This window comes from Cupressus sempervirens, chromosome 7, assembly GCF_028749045.1.
Source record: "Cupressus sempervirens isolate cs-2001-9-10 chromosome 7, ASM2874904v1, whole genome shotgun sequence".
Lineage (NCBI taxonomy): Eukaryota > Viridiplantae > Streptophyta > Pinopsida > Cupressales > Cupressaceae > Cupressus > Cupressus sempervirens.
Window position 1 is genome coordinate 6389051 of NC_143124.1, and position 20973 is coordinate 6410023.

Sequence of the window (20973 nt, forward strand, 5' to 3'; positions counted from 1 at the left end):
TAGGACCGCATTAAAATCTCCACCTAAAATGACTATTTCTTGTGGCATAGAGTTAATAAACGTACTGATCTCATTCCAAACTACAAGTTTGTCTTCTGTAGGTGACGACCCATAAACATTGATAATAACTATCTGCAAGTTAGATTTTGTGTTAACAACTCTAACTCCCATCCAATTTATTTGTAAGGAGAGTTCTTCAACATTGATTTGTCGAGGGTTCCAAATTATACCTAGTCTTCTTGAAGCTCCCTGTGACTGCTGGAATTCTGATTTTCATTTACCCAATTTCTAGCTCAGCTTCAATCCTTCCTCTTTGTTTAATTTAGTTTCTTGTAGTAATGAAATATCTGAATCAAATAAGGTGAGGTTACGCTTTAACAAGCGTTTTTTGCTAGGGGCATTAAGGCCCCTAGCATTCCAGGTTGTTATCTTCATTGCTCCTTGTGAAGGAACTTCCCCTTCCCATTGTACAGTATATTGGAGATCTTTCTCTGATCCTTGACTTGCCTTGTAGCCTCTCTAAGTTCTTTAAGTGATTTCCTTCCACGTTTTTGTTTTGATTTTCTGCAGATTGGTGTTTTCATACCTTCCCGATTCATTGCTATACCAATTTTGTCAAGATTTTGCTCTTCTAGTACCTTTCCTGCAATAGTAGATTCCTCACCCTCCTGGATTTCTTTCGATATTATTTCCTTGATTAACATTTTACTGATTTGCTGATTTTCCCCTATTATAGTTTGAAAAGGCTCTAATGCTTCGTCCTCTTTGTGGTAATCTTTTTTGTTAGGGCTGTTCCCAATTTCATTCTCCCAATTAGGTTCTATGTCTGCTAAGTGTAGGGATTCTCTTAAAGCTGATCCATTATTCTCTTTATCTAATGCAAACATGTCTTTCCCATTACTAGGAGTTTGCTAGAACTTGTAACTTTTCTTTTTTCCTTTCTTTCTGATAGTTATATTGCTCCATTGATCAGAATCTGCTGGTGGAATGATAACCTCTTGTTCAGAATCTCCCTTTGGATTAGCAGATTCTTGCAGCATTTCTGAATCTTGCTCTAATGTACTTTCTGATCTTTGTTCCTTTTGTCTTGGTTCAGTTAGTCCAATGTGAATCAATTCATCCTCCAACCTCTTAGCCTTAATCTGATTTGCATTTGTTCCTGATGTTTCTCCTAATTCTATTACTTGAATCCTTTTCCCTTTATGTTCCTTATGTATTTCTTCTGCTAATAGACTTTGATCGATTAAGTCATTTTGTATCAGAAGGGTTTCATGAAGAAGCTGGTTTAACTTGATAATATTCAAATCCATTTCTTCAATGACCTCTTTTTCCAGTGGACAATCCTTGCATTTCTTGAATTTATTAAGTGAATGCTGGTAGCTGATGTTATCTTTCCACTCCGTTTCCCTCGATTTGTTCATCTCGTCCTTATTAATTATTGGTTTTGTTCTGCTGTCTGAGGATCCTTTTTCAGGAATATTTGCTGCTACTTCTTCCTTCAAATCTTCTTTGGGAATTGAAGTTTTTACAAACGCCTCATCCTTTCTTTCTAATTTTTTGCCTGTGCTCCTTTTTGTGATTATATGATCTTTGATATTATTTTTAAAATGTGATTTTTCAAAGTTTGCATTTAATATTTTATGGATTTCTCTTGAATATTCTTCAAAAATTAACTTGTATATAGATCTATTTGTGATGATCTTCTTATTAACAGGATGGTTTTGACCAGTTTTAACCAGAACCCCAATCTTGTTAGTTCTGTTTAGATTATCTTCAAAGCCAATTATTGTTCCTAATGAATTACCAATTTTTTTTTATAGTGGTCTCCATTAATTCTAATGGAATTTCTATACTTTCCATCCATTTGATCTTTTTCCATATTTTCAATATGATTTTTTTTAAAGTTTGGTTGCTAGGTTAGAAATTTAATATGATGACCTTTATAGAATAGTAGATCTGAATTCAAGATTTCCTCCTTATCTTGTGTATTGTGACATAAAATGAACCAAAATTTATCTGCAAAAAAGTTAAGAGTACTTACCTTGTCGCCCCAAATCCTGGAAATGATGCGTACCAACTTGGATCTCTTCCTTGACAGACCATTCTAGTACATGTAGATGCCCTTATCCTCACATTCCTTCCATTTTCTTTCACTATACGAATTGCTAATGATTATTTCATCATATGTTGTGCTCTGACCAGTGCAAATTTGTTTTGATCTGCCTGCCATTCTTCCCTTGAATATTGGTTGATCTGTCTTTTGATGCGGAGGTATATACATAGATTTTCTTCTATCAGAGATGTTGATTCGCAGGTTGCTATCATGAGAATGCTTTGGTGGAGCCATGGTATTTTTGGAAGAATTTTCTCGAGGCCGACCAATGGGGATAGCATTCGCTTTAGAAATCCACGGAGGTCTTTTAGGGTGCTCCTTCTGGTTGAAATTTTCCCTCAAGTTGGAGCTAGGGTTAGACTTAGATTCCATCGCATATTTGGTTTGACGGTAGAAGGTTTTTTGCATCTAGATTTTATCTCCCAGAACTTCTTGTTTATGCTGTATTTGGGACCGATTTTTCCTTCTTCACATTGACTGCCAGCGATCTTCTTTTTTGTGAAATTGATTGCCGCGAATTTTCGAAATTTAGCTGTTATGTTGCGTAACATATGATTCAAAGTTATCTTTGTTTGCATTGCCGAATTCTTCTTGACCTGATTTTTGTTGTGAGAGGGCTTCATATTTGTTTTTGGTTGCCAGAGGAGGTTGTGGAAACGTCTTCCGCTGGTATGCAACGAAATTCGAAATGGGGCGACTGAATTTTGGATGAAATTTCGCTTTTTTCACCATTTTAGTAGAGTAGAGCTTATTTTATTATAATTTATTAATCCCCATTTGGGCATTTTGTTTATTTTCATATTCTCTTATTTTATCCCCTTTTATTATTATTATTATTTAAAATTTTTTTTTGCCTTTTTAAATTTTGGAATTTTAAATCATTTTTATTTGTTTTTTAAAATTAATTAAAAAAAAAAGAAGTGTCAATGCGTTGCGGGCGCATTAGATGTGGTTAGGGTTTATTGCAACGCCGAAGCCAAGTGCGTGTGTGACGCCAAGTCAAGGTGCATGGTGCCGGTTGGGCATGTGCGGCACCAGATGGGCATGTGTGGCGCAAGGTTGGGTGCGCGGCGCCGAGTCGAGGCGCGCGGTGTTGGCTAGTGTAAGAGTATGGCATAAAAAGACAGGGCGCCCGTGCGGGATTGAAACGCTTGTGGTGCTAATGAAAGGGCGCATCACCGGTGGGGTTGTAGTGCCCGCGGCGCTAAGCAAAGGGTGACTGCGACGCGAAGCAAAAAGGGTATGCATGCAGCGCCATGCTAATTCAAAGTTGCAGCGCGCTTAACAGACCTTGCGCCGTGGGTGTTTAAGGAAAACCTCTGATCTCCAAATGCAAAATGACACCAAAAAAAAAAAAAACGAAGAAGGGTGGGCTTTATAGCCTCCCTGTGAAGCGGGATGCACGACACACCTTGGTGCGCGCGTTGGTGCATAGTGCGCATCCCACCCCCGCGCGTGCGCTTGGTCGCATGATTATTATTATTATCATTTTTTTGGAAATTTTCCCAATTTTTTTTTTTTGCATTTTAAAAAATTTTCTTATTTTTTTGTGCTATTCGAATTTTTTAAATTTTTTGTAATTTTTTTTTTGATTTTTCAATTTTTTGACGACTCTAGAATTCTAACTTTAATAAAATTTTCTTCTCCCGACTCTTGAACTGAGTCCAGGAGTCGAAAAAAGTAGGGGGCCCCCATTTCTAGTGAGGAATGGGGCGTGTGTTGTGGACACCACAATAGTACATAGTGGTTCAAAAGTTTCCAAGAGGTACAAGAGTTCAAAACCTCACTTAGAGATTTGCATAACAAAAGTTTAACATGAACAAACTTGCCACACACAAAGGCGATTCATTAAGGCATGGACAAATAATTAAGAGTGAAACCTGATTGACTAAAAAACATAGGGATCTTTGGGTTTGAAAAATAATTGCAAAGGCAAAGGTTTGTGATAAATACAACACAAGGTGACTCAAAAAAAAAAGTAAGGGGACCAACAGTATGGTAATTAGAGTTGACCATGCACTGTTCTCAATTATTTGACATTTTTTTTGAAGTAGATTGTCTTTTAAATTTCGTTCTCCCATTAATTAAAGTAAGTTTCCTTCTTGCTAATTGCTATTTGGTTTTTGGTCCTATGCGTATCGCGGAGGCATATTATCTTTGTTTTGAATGGTTGGGTCCACATTTGGTTTGGTGTAGCTTGGTCCATCCTTTACTTGTAACATAGGGATGTGTCCCCAACATTTTTGCTTGCTGCACCTGAGATGAGGATGCACTCAAGACGGGGTGACAACGTTCCCGTGTCCCTAGCAGCGCCACAAATTTGCCACTAGCAAGGATATGTCCATGTGTCTCCACTGGGGATAAGGGGACGGGAAAGTGTCCCTCAACCTAGCTGGAGATGGCCGACCATCACTCATTTTGGGATATAAAAAGTGCAATTTTTTAAAAAAGGTTTAATTATATTGTTTGCTAACCCTAGGGTATGTGGGGTCTATTTAGAGATTGAAATCCCATTAAATCTCTATGTTTTCTCATTTCTATTCCTTTCATGGTTTTTTAATTATTGCAACAGCAGCAAGAAGAGTGAAGAGCTCATAGAAGGATGATTATTTGAGTGAAGAGAGTGTGTGGAAGGCCAAGAGGAGTAAGGAGCAAGAAGAAGAAGAGAAGGAAGATTTTTCAGCTTGTTCAAGAGATTTGTGAAGCAAAAGGTAGGGTTTTTCTTGGTTTTATAATTTAATTTTTTGATTTTTAAAGTTAAGATCATTGTTTTTTGTTTCCAGTGTGTAGTTTTTAGCTCTTAGTTGAATTTCATTGTAGGTTTTAGTAGATGTTTCTTGTTTCATTTCCAAATTTTTGTTGCTTAAATTTTACTCCAAAATTTGTGATTTTGAAGAAGGGCATAGGCTGAAAGCATGTATTTATTTTATATTTTTTTCATTTTGTGAAATGTAGTGTGAAAATGAGCTCACAAGGTCATGAAGTGTGTCAAATCACAGTGGCCACCGAAGGTGCGAAATTGGCCACCTGGTCCACTAGCTACATATTGCCCCTTAACTCTTTTGACAAAGTGGGCTAGAGGTAATTATGACCCTAAATCTCCTCTTGTACAATTTTCAACAAGTATAATTGGACGAACAAGTATAGGTAGTGGTGCAAGGAAGTGGAAATGTAACATTTGTAGGATAGAATGGTTTGGGAGCATCACTAGAGTGAATGTACATTTCCTCTTTTGGATAGGAAAAGGTGTGGGTGAATGCAAGTTCTTGATGAAAGCAAAAAATTTGCATTACACAATTAAGTTCTCCAGGCTTTGGGGTGTTCCAAATGACTTGGGAGTTGAGGTACCTACCACCTTGACTAGTAGGCAACTGGTATAAAGTCTTCAACAAGCTTATGAGTATGGGCAGCCACATTTTTCTACTTTTGGACCATAACAGAGACCTACATCATTTGGAGGGGCAGCCTCGAGTCCTACAACTAGTGCTATGCCTGAAGCACAATACAACAAGGGGAAAAGAAAGGTGTCATATGAAAGTAACCCCATTGTCGATTTATTTAATGCCCGCCTGAGAGAGGAGATAGAGGATGCCATTGGTAGATTGCTTTTTTCCAATGGCATACCACTTCATGTGACACAGTGTCCTTAATATAAGGAGATGATGCAAGTGGTGGCAAGGGGAGGAGGATTTTCATTTGTGCTACCAGGTGAGCACAAATTGCAGACCATAGTCTCGAATAAAGAGTATGCCAAGATTACTTTAGAGAAGGAGAACTTGAGGCCTGTTTGGGAGAAGTATGGTTACAACATTATCATGGATGGGTGCACGGATATTAGGAACCGTCCACGCATCAATATCATCATTACATGCACAAAGGGGCCATTTTTTTTAGGGTTATTGATTGTTCAAGGCATCGAAAGGATGCTAATTTTCAGTTTAGTATACTTTGGATGCTATTGAGGAGGTTGGGCGACAAAATGTGGTCCAAGTAGTGACAGATGTAACACCTGTGTGTAGAGCTGCAAGGAGACTTGTTGAGACAACTTACATACATATTTGGTGGACTCCATGTTGTGTGCATGCCATGAACAATGCACTAAAGGACATAGGGAAGATTGCTTGGATTAAGGAAGTAGTGAGCAATGATAGAGATGTACAAATGGTAATCTACGATCACCATACATCTCATGCCCTTTTTAGTAGCTTCGTAAGGAACGAGTCCTTGAAACCAGTTGAGACCCGATATGCATCTTATTGTATTCTTTTGGATAGAATGATTGAGTTGCAAGAGCCATCGCAACTCATGGTTATGACGAATGAGTGGAATAGGTGGGATGGGTCTAGGATAGAGTAGGGGCATGGGGGTGAAGGAGATAGTGAAGTGCGATGTATTTTGGAGTGATGCAAAATACATTGTCTCTTTCATCACTCCAGTTTTCGAGGTCATCAAATATGAGGATGGGGATGCAACTACTCTTGGAGAGGTGTATTAGTGCATTGATGCTATGCTTGGCCAAATGAGGGCAGTTATGCGAGAGAGGGACCCCAATTTCGCATTTTACATTGAGCACATTTGGCCTATTAGTCAACATAGGACAATCCTCAACACTCCCTTATAAATGGTTGCTCATGCATTGTAGTTAAAGTGGTACATGGGAGAGTTACACCACTAAATGATGATGATGCAATCTATTATAAAAAATATTGAAGTTAGTACACTTGCACTTGTGAATATTTAATTGTTTAATTTACTAATTTTACAATTTGAATTTCAGGTGAAGGAGGGATTCTTCAAGTGTATTGATAGGATGTATGACATTGAGACAATAGGGAAGGTGCAATGAGTGGACCAAATTTGCTACTCTTAGGGGCTATCTAGCTAGAGCAAAGGTCGACATAAAAAAATGACAAGAGGATCTTATTTGATATGGACCCAAATCAACGACTACCACACTAGCCATTTGTCTCTTGTCTTAGGTTTCTTGTTCTTCAACTTTATAACCTTTACTTTTCACTTTTGCTTTCGCTTCTACTTTTAGTAATGAATTTTAATTTTTTTGATTCTCGTACTAGTCATTTGATTGCTATCTTAGGTATCTAGTTCTTCAACTTCTGAGAGGAACTAGTCTACTTAATAGCTTTATCCCCTCTCTTAAGAGAAACAAACTTACCTTTGACAAAGCAGAGAAGCTGTGGTTGTACATTGTGCATTGTGTATCAAAGATCGCAAGACACGTGCGTACAAGGAGAGACCTGTAGCACAATGGGATGTAGAGTCAGAGGATCCCTCATAGGTTGATGAGGATGCAAATACTTGTGATGCAAGGTTGGTTGGTATTTCTCTCACGATTCTTATCCTTGAAGAGGCGTAGAGTTCAGAGGATGAGTTTGTTGAGCTTGAGCCTCAACTTGACATGTATGATCAGAGGCCTCTAGGCAGCCTCTACTGCATTTTAGTGGCCCTTGGGCCTTTAGTACTTGACATTTTGTTTTTTGATTTTGTAGTTTGTATTTGAGACTTGGATATTTGAACTTTGAAACATTGAACATTGTGATCATATCATGGTTGATGCTACTTGATGTAATTAAGTTTATGATGCCATTGAATAATAGATGAGATAATCATACTCATACTTCTACTAAATTGATAATAGATATCTATGACTTTTGAATTTGATCATTGAATCATTGATTATTTAATTTATTTAATAGAAGCTAGAAGTGAGATCTCTTTTATTGTTTATTGTTCAATGTTCAATGCAATGTAAAACTAAACTAGCAGTTGTGGTCTCGATGAACTTATATTTCATATTTATGTCTTATATTGTTATACGGATTTTCATAATTAGCATTTTTAGTATCATATGTATAGTATATACTATATAACCTGCGCCCCCCCTCCAATCCCCCGTCACCGTTCACCTGTCATCCCCAAATTGAGGCCCCTTTGACCTCCCATACTGGAATGTCATGTCCCCTTCTCAATTTTAGTTCCGGGCAACAGGATTAATCTATCTCACATCCAGATAGATTAATAATTGTTTATAACAGGATGCTTTCCAGTCACAATGGGGATTTAATTTAATTAATTCCAGAACTTTATTAAAATGTGCAAAGCTAAGTCATTTTTAATGTTTTAAAGTTATTTACTTTATTAATAGCTTTAAGTGACTACAGGACAAAAATGTCATTTAATCTCACATTTCTTGCTCTTTGTACTTTCCCTCATTCTGAGGCTATATATACGGGTCTGCATCGGGATTAACAACACATGAGAATTTATAAACTAAAGTATTCTGAGTTCTGGTTGCCTGAATGTGGCTGGTCTGAGACATTGAGGACGAAAACCCTCAAGTCTGGAAACACTAAGGGAGTTGGACATAGCCCCAAGCTTCCTTTATTTCTCAGTTTGCAGTGGTGTGGATGAAACTGGGTAAGTTCAGTGCTTGTTATTTTTGGAAAAGAATCATTGTAGACAGGAGAAATTGCAGTACAGTTTAGTGGATTAAATTGCATCCAGATATCTGTATACAGCCGAGTCAGAATACAATTAGAAGTTGCACTATTTCTCTAGCTGCTGGTTTGAATTCCTTCTAGGGTCGGGTTCACTATTCTGCTTTGGAAGTGGTATTAGCAAGTTTGAACACACGGCTTATTATAGGGTACAGACATTGCACAGCCCTAACTAATCCTTTCGTAAGACAGGCAGATATGGCATTTCGAGTTTGGCAATGACCCTCACGGCAATACACTTTCAGAACAGTTATTGTGTGGTGACGTCTCTATCAGCCCATGGTCCAGATTACTAGTCGGGCTGTGTTTTAAAAACGCCTCCTTGACAATTACGCATGGAGAAAGGGAACCGACTGGGCAGTTTGTCTTAGTGTGAGTTGTTTTTGGGCATTGTTTATCACGCTATCCTATCACAATATTCCGCACAGCAACCAGGAGATTTCTAAGTTGATGTGAGCACCTTGTGTGCTGCAGCAGGTGGAGTTGAGCAAAGATTTTAATCACCTCGGGTAACAGTTGCTTGTGGGGCACTTATTCAGTGACTGGGTTGAACAAGAGGAAGGTGAGCCAAGTTTTTGTAGCAAAGAACCAGTTTAAACTTCTGTCGTAATTCCATGGACAACTCCAGTATGACGGGTCTGTAATAAACTGCCTCTCTGGTTCTATTTTGGTTGAAACTAGCTCTGAAAATTATTGTCATTTCGGGAATTAACAATCAGTGTAATAATCTCTGTATTGGCTGAGTTTGGATTTTATGTTAAATCTCCTTAAGACATTGACTGTTTTCCATACTGGTATTGCATTTTGGGTAAATATACCATATCAGTCTTAGTGCATTAACATTGACAGTGTTTGAATGCCATATTATCATGCTGGAAGAGCAGTTAAATGATTGTTAGGCAACTGTTTGACGTAATGTCCCTTTGTTATTCCATAGTCTGTCTGGACTTTCAAAATACAGTGAACAGTATAGTAAATTCTTAGGTGGCTACAGGAGCCTGTGAACTGTTTGATGAAATTACCATCTCAAATACATAACAGCATTTGTCAAAATTTAAGGGCAGAATGTTACAGTGACTATCAGCAAATTGCTCAGAATACTACATGGGAACTTGTCCCCTCGTCCCCCTATCCCCGTGTCCCCCAGGGTGGTGTAACTATGATCAGGCCTAATATGGATTATATGGCGGCGTAACTATGATCAGGCCTAATATGGATTATATGGAAATGGCATTATAGTTTGAAAATTGGATATAAATTGGAAATCAACAGTGAATTATCAAATTGAATATGCATTGAAAACAAGCAGTGAGTTATCTTTTTCATTTTAAAATATCAAATTGTATAGCCAGCGTTAAATGAACTGAAACATTTCTTCATGTCTGTAATGTGGGGCAGGGTATTGTTTTATATGTAGTTTGATATACCTTTCATATACGTGTCTTGACATCTTGTTTATATCTGTTTGTTGTTAGCATTGGTTGATTTGTGATTTGTGACTCAAAAAAAAGTACGGGGACCAACAGTATGGTAATTACTGTTGACCATACAGTATTCTCAATCATCTGCTATATTTTTTTAAAGTAGATAGTCTTTTAAATATCTGTTTCTCACTAATAAAGTGAGTTGTGTTGCCACTAATAGCTATTTGGTTTTTGGTCCTATGTGTATCAGTGAGGCATATTACCTTTGTTTTGAATGGTTGGGTCCACATTCGGTTTGGTGTAGCTGGCCATCCTTTAGTTGTAAAATGCAACGATGATGCACCTCTACCAAGCCTAATATGGATTCTAAGAAAATGGCATTATAGTAAATTGGATATGAATTTGAAATAAGCAGTGAATTATCAAATTGAATATGCATTGAAAAAAAGAAGCGAGTTGTCTTTTTCCTTTTAAAATAGAAAATTATATGGCCTGTGTTAAATGAATTGAAACAGTTCTTCGTGTTTGTAATGTGAAGCAGGGTATTGCTTTATATGTAGTTTGATATACCATTCATATACCTGTTTTGAAGTCTTGTTTATATCTGCTTGTTGCTAGCATTGATTGATTCGAGATTCCACCAACTCTACAACCTACTTTAGATCACGTAGGATTAAGGACAAGTTTGTTGCAAGCCCAAATGTATCACGGGCCTTTACACAACTAGCTTTGGCACCTAAATTTGCGAATATTTTTCGCAATGCTATAACTATTTATGAAGTGCTTTCATGTTCTACCATAGCCTTCCTCCAGTTGGAAGCCTGCTTTTTAGATATGCATAGAGATCAGAAAATTTGGTTGACACAATGAAAACATGTTTATATTTAGGAAAGACAGATGACATTATTGAGTATGACTCAGAATTTGGAGTCTTTATTTTTTTAATGTTAAATATTTTTGTTGTTGATACCAGATTTAGAGAATAGGGAATTGGTGTTTTTGATCTTCATAATAGTATAATACATTTAATTTTGGTTTTGTAGTTTCAGCACACTTTTTCGTGACTATTAACTTCTGGGTTTCCCATTTTATTCATTTCTGCAGGCTTGTCTCTTAAATCGCAGGAGCTTACAGCCATGTTTTTGGGAGTGAGATTGTATTGTAGTTTTGTAATGGAGTATGACATCCATACATTGCTTGATTTAGCTACATTAGCAACTACCTTATGGGTCATCTATATGATCCGTTTCAAGCTAAGATCATCCTACATGGAAGAGTTGGACAATCTTCCAATATATTATGTGGTAAGTCTTTTGTGTGACATGACATGGTTAGATTTTTTTAAGTGCATCTATTATATACTCTAAATTTGGAAATATTGTTTCTATGAACGTTTTTCTCCTTTTTTTGTCTATTCTTAATTTGTGGTCGTTTGTAATTGAAAATATAGGTAGGGATAGGAATGATAAATTAGAAAGGCAGAAAGCTCATGGTTATAAGCCACATTTCTGACAGTAGCCTGTCAATATGTTGAAGAAAATTGGAAACCTAAGTATTTCTTCCTTGTTTATTGCTTTGCAGAGATGAAAAGAAAATTCATTATGAAATGCTATAAAAGTCGATGAATTTTGGCATGTGAACCTAACTATAAATCAACTGTCTTACAGAAAGAGGCATTAAAATAGATGTTGTGGAATTATAAAAAATGGCGCTGGTATCAACTTTTATTTACGGCTTCTAAAGACAGTGGTTATAATATCAGTAATGTAAAATAAGTGTTTTCCATTATGACAGGTTATGTTTCTGGCATTCGAGTAAACAGTGTTGTTTTTATCACTTATGTAAACAATCAACGCTTGTTGTCATTGCCAATCTCCTTAATGGCATTTGTAAGCATTTGAAATTGGATATTTACATTCCCATGGTTACTAGGGAAATCAATTGTGTCAGGTAACACGTCTGCAGAACTGCAGAAATTATCAACAACACAGCATCAGGAATACTTCTTGTGACCTTTTCACATCATCATCCCATTACAAATGGGGATGCTCTCTTTTGCTCGTAGTTGTTAGGTTCAGAAAATTTTGGCATTGCATTGCACAATTCAGAGCTTTATAAGATTGGCCATTTAAAAAAATCAAATGGCCAATTTGTGAATTTTAAGTGGGAATGTTAAAATTGAAGTCTGTTGGGGTCATGCTATAATGGGTTGAAGATAAAATCCTATGTTTATTTAAATTTTGGCCAGTCAATTAGTCCAAAGCTTAATACAAAGCTATATTCCATGCACAAGGGCCATAAAATCCTTATAAATAAAATTTTTTTCACACTTATAGTGGCCAACATCCTAAGGAAAATCAAATTTTCTTTATAAAAATACACAAAATCCGAGCTATACATGAATTTCCCTTCATATTTTGATCAAAAGCCGGACTACTCATGAATTTCCCGTCATATTTTTATCAAAATGCGGACTGTTCCTTCATATTATGATCAAAATCCGGACTCAGCATGATCTTCACTTCTTATTTTGGCATTTTTAGGAAAACAAATCCAAGTGTTGGAGGTCAAATTCCAAGCATACCATGAATTTTCACCACTTTGTATAAGGTATACTTGAAAATTTTCAAGTGTTTGAAAAATCCTGACATGGGGTGATTCTCCTCCATGGGTGAGCTTGAAACCTGGGAAATAACAAAGTTTCCCAGTATAAAACATTCTCAGATTTCATTATTTTTTTCTATCTTTATATTTGATTTTTGGGAGAGTCTGCCTCTAGTTGTCCAAATTGCTGCACTTATGAGGATTATTATGAGGATTAAATTTCCTGCCCAAGATTTTGAAGGAGATCACTGCCTTTGGTTGAAGGCTTAGCTACCTCTATGAGGATGAATTCACTGCCCACTTAGGAGGGGAATTTCACAGATATTAGAAGAGGCAGAGTTGTTTCGTTTTGGTGTTGAAATGATTTGGATTCACCTCCCTTTATAGGCGATTCAAGTTTGAAGGGGCGCATCCTTCTATACAGACTGACTTGGCCTTCCGATCAGCCAATAAAGTCGTCTTAATATATTTGTTTTCTCAGCATTGAGGCTGACTCGTCCAAGGGTGAATAATGATTTTTCAATGTATATCTCCCCCAATGAATGTTGATCTAGCCTCCAATAATTATCCTAATTTAATCTCTGTAGGCCACTGCTAATAATAATATTTGCTTAGCTTATTTGGCCTTTTTTGAATAGTTTATTATAATTTTTTAAGTAACCAATGATCTCTTTGAAGATTAGGTTGGCCCTCTGTTAGCATGAATGTTGATGATACTACATTGGGGGAGTATCTTGAGCATTGGAGAATATTGATATGTTACATTCATGACTGTGTTTGTCATTGACATCAACCTAGCATTTTCTGTAAAGACTGGCAGAGTAGCAGATAGAGATCTTGATGGTACGGACAATGGTTTGATTGTTTGGTCATGCGTAGTGGACATGTACAACACAATGTCTTGATGACGTGGTTAAGTGTGCAAAGTCTAGGTCGACGGCGTACGGAAGTTGTACCTGATTTACAGAGAGCAGTTTAGAGATAGAGTATTGGGAAAGCAATTCCTAATGATTGTTGTCTATCTTACATCCCAGATGTAATGAAGTGATGCATAGTCAGACAGTGATAAAGGACAGTCATTTGATGATGTCAGCGAGTGTGCAAGCCTTAATATGCATGTGTGAAGTTTTGTATAGACTGCGAATCAAAAGTGCTATTGTAATTGTAACTAAATTAATTATCTTATTTTAATTAATTGGGAAAGCCTCAAGGCCGACTCAAGGAATTATTATGAAGATATTGTATAAAGGAAAAATGTTTTCCTTGATTGTAATATGTGATGAAGTCTGCAAGGAATAATACAAAGATCATTTGGACAGTGGGTTCATTGACCTTGCCTTTGAAGTTGTTTGGGTAGTGGGTCCAGTTGTCTTCCACAACTCCTAACAGGGTTGGAATCTCCTAATAGGGATTCAAAGTCTCTTAACAGGGACTCATATGTACTGAATGTTGTAACAAACTCCTAACAGGGTCTATCCTCTAACAAGGAATATTTATATTAGTACATGATCCTGTGGGTACCATCCCCACTGGGGTTTCCCGTTTGATTAAGGGTTTCCCTAGTTAACATATCTTGTGTTATTGTGTATGAGTTTCTTGTTGTGGTTTCAATTTACATTACTCATATGGTTAACGTTGGTTTTAGTTTACATTACATTACCTCCGGATTGGGCTTGGGATGTTCTTTAGTCCAACTTTTTGAGCTTTCGGGTGGTTTGAGTGCCCACTCGGTTATATCTATATAACTGACGACACAGACATCAAGTGATCATTAGCTGACACATATGCCTAAAAACTACCTTGGCCAAGGATTTCCATTTGGGTTCAACAACTTGATCACCACCACTCGACTTGCCAATCATTTCATCTTCTTAATTTTGTTTCATCTTTATGATTTTGCAATTTATACATTTGTCCATTTTATATCATCTCAGCTTTTCCCGGCTCTTCTGGATGATTTCCCGGTGTTATTTTCCAGTTTTGATTGTAATATCCAGTTATGTAAAATAAATCTTTTTCAACATTACATTTTCAGTTTCTCAAAGACAGTGTTGGACCCAAGGTTTCAGCATTGAACCCAAGGCTCTGATACCATATGTAGCAACCACTTTTCTCGGGTCTTAATTAACAACTAACATATCCAAGAATTACAATTATTACTTCAATTTCACAGGAAGTCAATTAAGTCAATTTTGTTCATATGAAAGAGATTGACGGTTAAAATTAGTTAAACAAAATTTCTTAACTAAGAACCTAAAACACCATCAATAAATTTACTATAGAAACTAAAATCTACATACCATGGAATTTGAGATCGCAATCAGACTAGGGATGCTTTTGCAACTGCCCAGGTTAGTCCACTAATACCACTATAACAATGTCAAATAACAACTACCATCCAATACCGTTATATCAGAATCAAAAGACGATTACCATTAACTACCACTATATAAAATTAGGGCATCACATACCACTGTATCAATTAGGGCATCGATAACCATTGGATCATTTAGGGCATTGAAAACTTCTTGCCTCCATTTGTGCACGAACTCATTTGTTGCTATATACATACATACATAAAAAAAATTATCTTGTATGGATGAATCCAAAATGAATCCGAACCCAACCCAAAAAAAGTTTGGACAAATTTTGATCCTGAATTATGAACCCGCATCTGTACTGGAATCTGAACTAGCAACATAGGTTGAAATCATCAACAACTCCTACATGTAGGCTTTGGGATGCTGCAAACATATCAGTGACCTTTGTTTAAGCCTGGTGTGCATAGAATACTGCTCAAAGTAGGTTCTCTCAAAAATATACAAGGTTTTAGCAGACCAGTCTCTAATACTATGTAGAAGTTGACGATGATATTAACCCACAGACCAAAAATCATCTGCAAACATACCGCCTGTTATTTTGTGCAATCAATACAGAATTCCCAGGTTGCATTGAATAACTTATCTTTTTTGATTTCTCTTTGTGATAGGTGGTGTGCTTATAGACGATTCTTGGTTTGTGGTTTGAAATCACTGTTAACTTCTTACACAACCAATGTCTAACTAGAATACAATATGCAGTCCTCTTTGTTATCTAACTTCATTTTGTTAATGGACGATAAATGCTGTCTTGAAGGCTTCAAGAAAACTTTAATAATAAATGTCTCACTCGAATAAATGTACCTTAGGCATAACAGTATTTACTCTTGCTTCTATGCATATTTATAGCACATCATGATTCCCATTAATTTACCTACGCTCTTCAAAGGTTCTATAATGTCTACAATTTATCAATTTTATATTATGAATATTATAATATTTCTTATATTATGAAAATTTCCTTACTTCGTAATAACCATTCCTTGCCATCCCCTACAAATAACGAACAAATCCTGGTTCTTGAAACACATCCCTTGTTCCCTGACATCGACATCCTTAAATCTTTGGGGGAGTGTAGACATGAACAGGATATTGTAACACTGTTTTGTACTAATATTACAATACATTACTGCTGGTTACTCTAGACATTAGATCTCCACCCAACAACATTTACTTCAAATTTTGACAGAATTTCTCCTTATAAATACATGCCTTGCAACCTGAAAAGATCTGCACAAATTCAATACTATTTTAATCCAAAACTGGCAAGAAATCTGTACACCTGTAATTCCTCAATTGCTACATTTGAACTTCATGACAGCTTTCATACACATAGGAATTCCATGCTTCTTTCTGCCTGCCAATCCAGTAGCAGGAGGTTAATTCTCTTTCAATTTTCAAAATTAATTTATGGTTTTCCTTGTCAACTAGGATGGAAATTTGAAATTGCATTCACGTTCAAGGTGCAGCCCACCCTACACAAAAATGAATTTCATCCATTGTCTAAAAGTAACAAAGTGGGGCACTGTCGTCAACATGCAATAGATGTTTCATTGATTTCTCTTATGCCCAACTAATTTTTGACAGCTATAGTGATCCATTCCCAAGGATCAATTCTCTTGGATAAGTTAAAGATGTCATTTGTATATGACTCTTGTTCTATATGATACATCATAGATGCTGTCAGGCAACCCTCACATTAAAAGAGACATCACAGCTTGTCATGAAGTGGCATACAAGGGACAAGAAGATCTGCAAGATTTCTGTCTAATTTGATGCCTAAATTACAAGAGAGAAAATATAAAAATGTCATAAAAATGTATCATAAAGATAATCTGGACCATAGGAGCTTAAGATCCTTCTCACAAACACAGTTGAAGAGAAATTTAGAATTGGTTAATGCTGATTTTTTGAATGGGAACCCCAAGATGGTCTGCTGCATTATTGGAATAGGTGTTCCACTTTTTCCTCATCCTTTTCCTTATATTTCCCATGTAGGCTTTTTCCATTATTGTCTTTTTTGCTTTTGAATATTTCAAAGATGGTTTTGAGGTTTGTAAAGGCTTTCTAGATTTGGGGCCCTTCCTTTAGGTTTAAGTTTGGGATGGGGCATCTTTTTTGTGCTTGATTTTGGAAAAAAATTTCATTGATGATTCATTTTGAAGTGGTGATTTAAATCTGGGAAATATGCCTGATCAATGAGAATTGGGAACATGCCTTATGGAGTCGGTTTTGTTTTCCTTCCTTCCCTTTCCTTTCTCTCTTCATTTCTTATATTCTGTCTCTATTCCTCGGTCTCTTTGGTTATTGCAAAATAGCACAGGATAGGATTTTAAAGTTTTTTAAAGGTTTGGGATTCTTGGTAGGCCATTAATTCAGGTTTAGGTTTATGGTGGGATTTTTTATCAAAAGAGAAAACAAATCTCTTTTCTTAGGCTGTCTGGGATGCCTTGACAATCCTTGGATAGTTGAAGAACACCTACATATTTCCTGGGCTATCTCACAGGCAGGACATCCTTTGCTGGGGCCTTGGAGTTGGGGGAACCAACATGGGGATGTATTGTTTCTGTCTCACATTCGCAGGATGCCTGCATTTAAGTGGTCCCATTCCAGCACACGTGTATAGAACAGTAGTTGTACATCCACAGGGTACACTAATGACCAAGTCAATATCAGATGATAGAATCTGCAGTGAGAAGCAACCTGATTATTTTGCTGTAAGGAAATGAAACATTATCTATAATTCATGGAGAAACTTTGGAGTTAAGGTAATCAATTGGGGGACTTGAATTAACAGAAAGATGATAAATGCCTATTTGTAGGAAGCTCTTATTACTGAAGTTATTTCCCAACTTGGATTGAGCTGGCTTTGAGCCAATTAAAGCTTACACAAGTGAAATGTGGTGGCTGGGAAGCAATCTATTAGTTTTTTGATCAGGTGGTCCTTGTTCAAACTTCAAACCCATAGCTTTTTGGCTTTCCTATGTTCTGATTTCGTCTCTCTATGTGACATCTGTTTTATCCATATAATACCTGTTGTTAATAAATTGTCTTTAGCGCTTAACCATCTTGCGGTTGGGAGGGCAAATCTTCCTTTGGGGCCATCAAGGTACTATTGGGTGATCTCTCTGGACTTCTTGCAATTATGTGTGCTCCATTTTCATAATGATTGATTGCCTCCAGTGAGCAGTTGATATTTTCTGCTGGAGAGTTCTTTCCATCTGACCTTTAGTGTTTTAACTACGAGCTACATATTCTCAAATTCAAAACTTAAATCTTGTGACCGCTAATTTGCTACTTATTTAAAATGTTAGAATGCAATTTTCATTATGCATTGTTTGTTTCTCCACTTTTTGAAAATGAAATGTAAGGACTGCAATAACAATTGACACAGGAGTTTTATTTTGAATCTAAGGGTTTGGCAAATAATGTAATTTCAAGAACGGATATTCGTTTGCCACTTGTTATGTTTGTGGAACAAATATCTTCATGGAATAGTTTTATCCAAGTTGATTTCACATTATGCTATTAATTATCGAGTCAGAATTTAAATTTAGTTGTGTTGAAGTGCAGATGATTCCATGTGTTCTGCTTGTTTTGTTTATCTATCCGACAACATCACATGGAATAGTAAACGGAATGCTTTGGGCATTCTGTGTATACCTTGAAGTATCCAAGTTGATTTCACGTTATGCTATTAATTATTGAGTCAGAATTTAAATTTAGTTGTGTTGAAGTGCAGGTGATTCCATGTGTTCTGCTTGCTCTGTTTATCCATCCGACAACATCACATGGAATAGTAAACAGAATGCTTTGGGCATTCTGTGTATACCTTGAAGCTGTGTCTGTCCTGCCTCAGCTTCGGGTGATGCAGAACACACAGGTATGGATGGTGGACTCATTAGTTGAAAGCATGTCTTTCTTTGATCTGTATCATTGCCTGAATTTCATTATGATCACAGGTCGTTGAACCATTTACAGCTCATTATGTCTTTGCACTTGGTGTTGTGAGGTTCTTAAGCTGTGCTCACTGGATACTGCAGGTATGCCTTTATAATTTAATTTAATAACGAAAATAAAATTTCTTATTGAAACTATTTAAATATTCTTAATATGTTAGGTTATGATTTATATGTGTGGGAGATGGAGCTCTTATTCTCACTACTGAAAGATTAATTAGAAACTAGAATAACTTGAATTAATTGAATGAATAGTTATAATAACCGAGAATTGTCTTATAGACAATTTATTTCCTAAAAATTGGAAAAAAATAAAAAAAACATATAACTTAAAAACAAAGCTAAGATCATCTAGTAATTTAGAATTGCTGATTTAAATTTCGCAACCATGCTTCTTAAATGAAGATAGAAAAACAAAAATCAAAGCTTATTCAAAGCTTGTCTCAGCAATATGCAAACTGCTTTTATTTAACTATAAAAGAGCTAATAAATCTATGCTTTATTCTGTCTTATAATTCCCATCTTCAACCATGACCCATTTTCAAATTGGGTGGACTTGCACCTGGAGATAAAATTATACTTTGAAAATGCATATAGAATGATGTGAAATAGGCTATATTGGGATTAATTTTGCAGATGATAAGAAAGATCAACAAACAATTAAAGATATTCCATGTTCGAGAGAGGTGATATAAATATAGTGGCAAATGATACCTCATTGAAAACACCAATGATTGAACTATATTCCTCAGTAGACTAGATGTCTGAACAGCATTTATTTTCGTGTGGTCTCTATATAATGATATCTTATACACTGAAAATATTTTCTCTCTCATGGAATAATAATATGCTATGTGCAGGTTTTGGATACTAGAGGGTTGGTATTGACTGCTTTAGGCTATGGCCTGTGGCCCCCCATGGTGCTTTTGTCTGAAGTTGTTCAGACGTTTATTTTGGCAGATTTCTGTTACTACTATGTTAAAAGGTTGTGTATATTCCATGTTCTTTTGATTTCCTGCACTAAAATCTTCCAGGATTCATTTGAACAATTAAAATACTATAACATACAAGTTGAATTTGGCATGATATCTTACAACAGAAATGAGTGTGTTGAAGCTAACAATTTGCATGGTAACAGTGTTGTAGGTGGTCAACTTGTGGTGCGACTACCTGCTGGAGTGGTGTAGAAGTATTTTAGCACAACTTTATGGAAAAACAATCTCAATGCCTGGTTTAGCCAAGATTTTTTAGAAACACTTCCAAAGAAAAACTGTGCAGCAATTATTTTTGTATTTCATACCCTATCATATAATCTCAGTGCAGAACTTGCAGGATAGAATATACATGGTCAAGGGAATTTGTTTCCTGAATACAATTATAACATGCTTGTCATCATCTAAAAGAATGACAAGCTCCAAATCAATCACATCTGTTTCTGATAATAAAGGTCCATTTTGGGATGAAAGAGTCCAGGTCTGGTCAAGCTGGAATCTTACATAAAAGTTGGAATTTTTTCTTGGTTTCTTTTTCTTAGCATTTTACCGTCTCTTGTGGGACAGCACAAGACAGAACAACACATATAGAATCGTTGTTAAAATTGTACAGTGAAGCTTTCCAGGGTCAACTAAACCTAAATTTAGCAGTACACAAAAAACGTAGATAAATTGAAATGTGGAGACTTCACGAGAGGGTTTATTTGCATTAGTAGAGAATTACAAACTGGCTGTCTTTGCTATTGATGAATGCGTTGGACTGGTAACCGTTTCTGATAATAAAGTTCTATTTTGAGATGAAAGAGTCGGACTGGTAACCATTTCTGATAATAAAGTTATATTTTGAGATGAAAGAGTCAGTCCAGTCAAATTGGAATCTTACATAAAAGTTGGGAATGCTTGCGTGGTCATTTCTTAGCATTTCAGTATCTCTTGCTAGATGAGAAAATAGCACACATATAGTAGAGCTCTTGTTAAAATGATTAGG

General features: G+C 36.3%; 1 protein-coding gene across 1 annotated transcript in view; it reads left to right on the top strand.

Annotated features, from left to right (window-relative positions):
- LOC149545137 (uncharacterized) overlaps window positions 1-20458 on the top strand; it is a 39157-nt gene extending 18699 nt beyond the window's left edge. Inside the window, exons 2-6 of the mRNA XM_089790533.1 lie at window positions 11157-11356; window positions 18777-18917; window positions 18997-19077; window positions 19854-19978; window positions 20132-20458. Of these exons, the coding sequence (XP_089646659.1) occupies window positions 11157-11356; window positions 18777-18917; window positions 18997-19077; window positions 19854-19978; window positions 20132-20180 (596 nt within the window). The 3' untranslated portion in view covers window positions 20181-20458. The remainder of the gene's footprint in view (window positions 1-11156; window positions 11357-18776; window positions 18918-18996; window positions 19078-19853; window positions 19979-20131) is intronic.
- The last annotated feature ends 515 nt before the right edge of the window (window positions 20459-20973 follow it).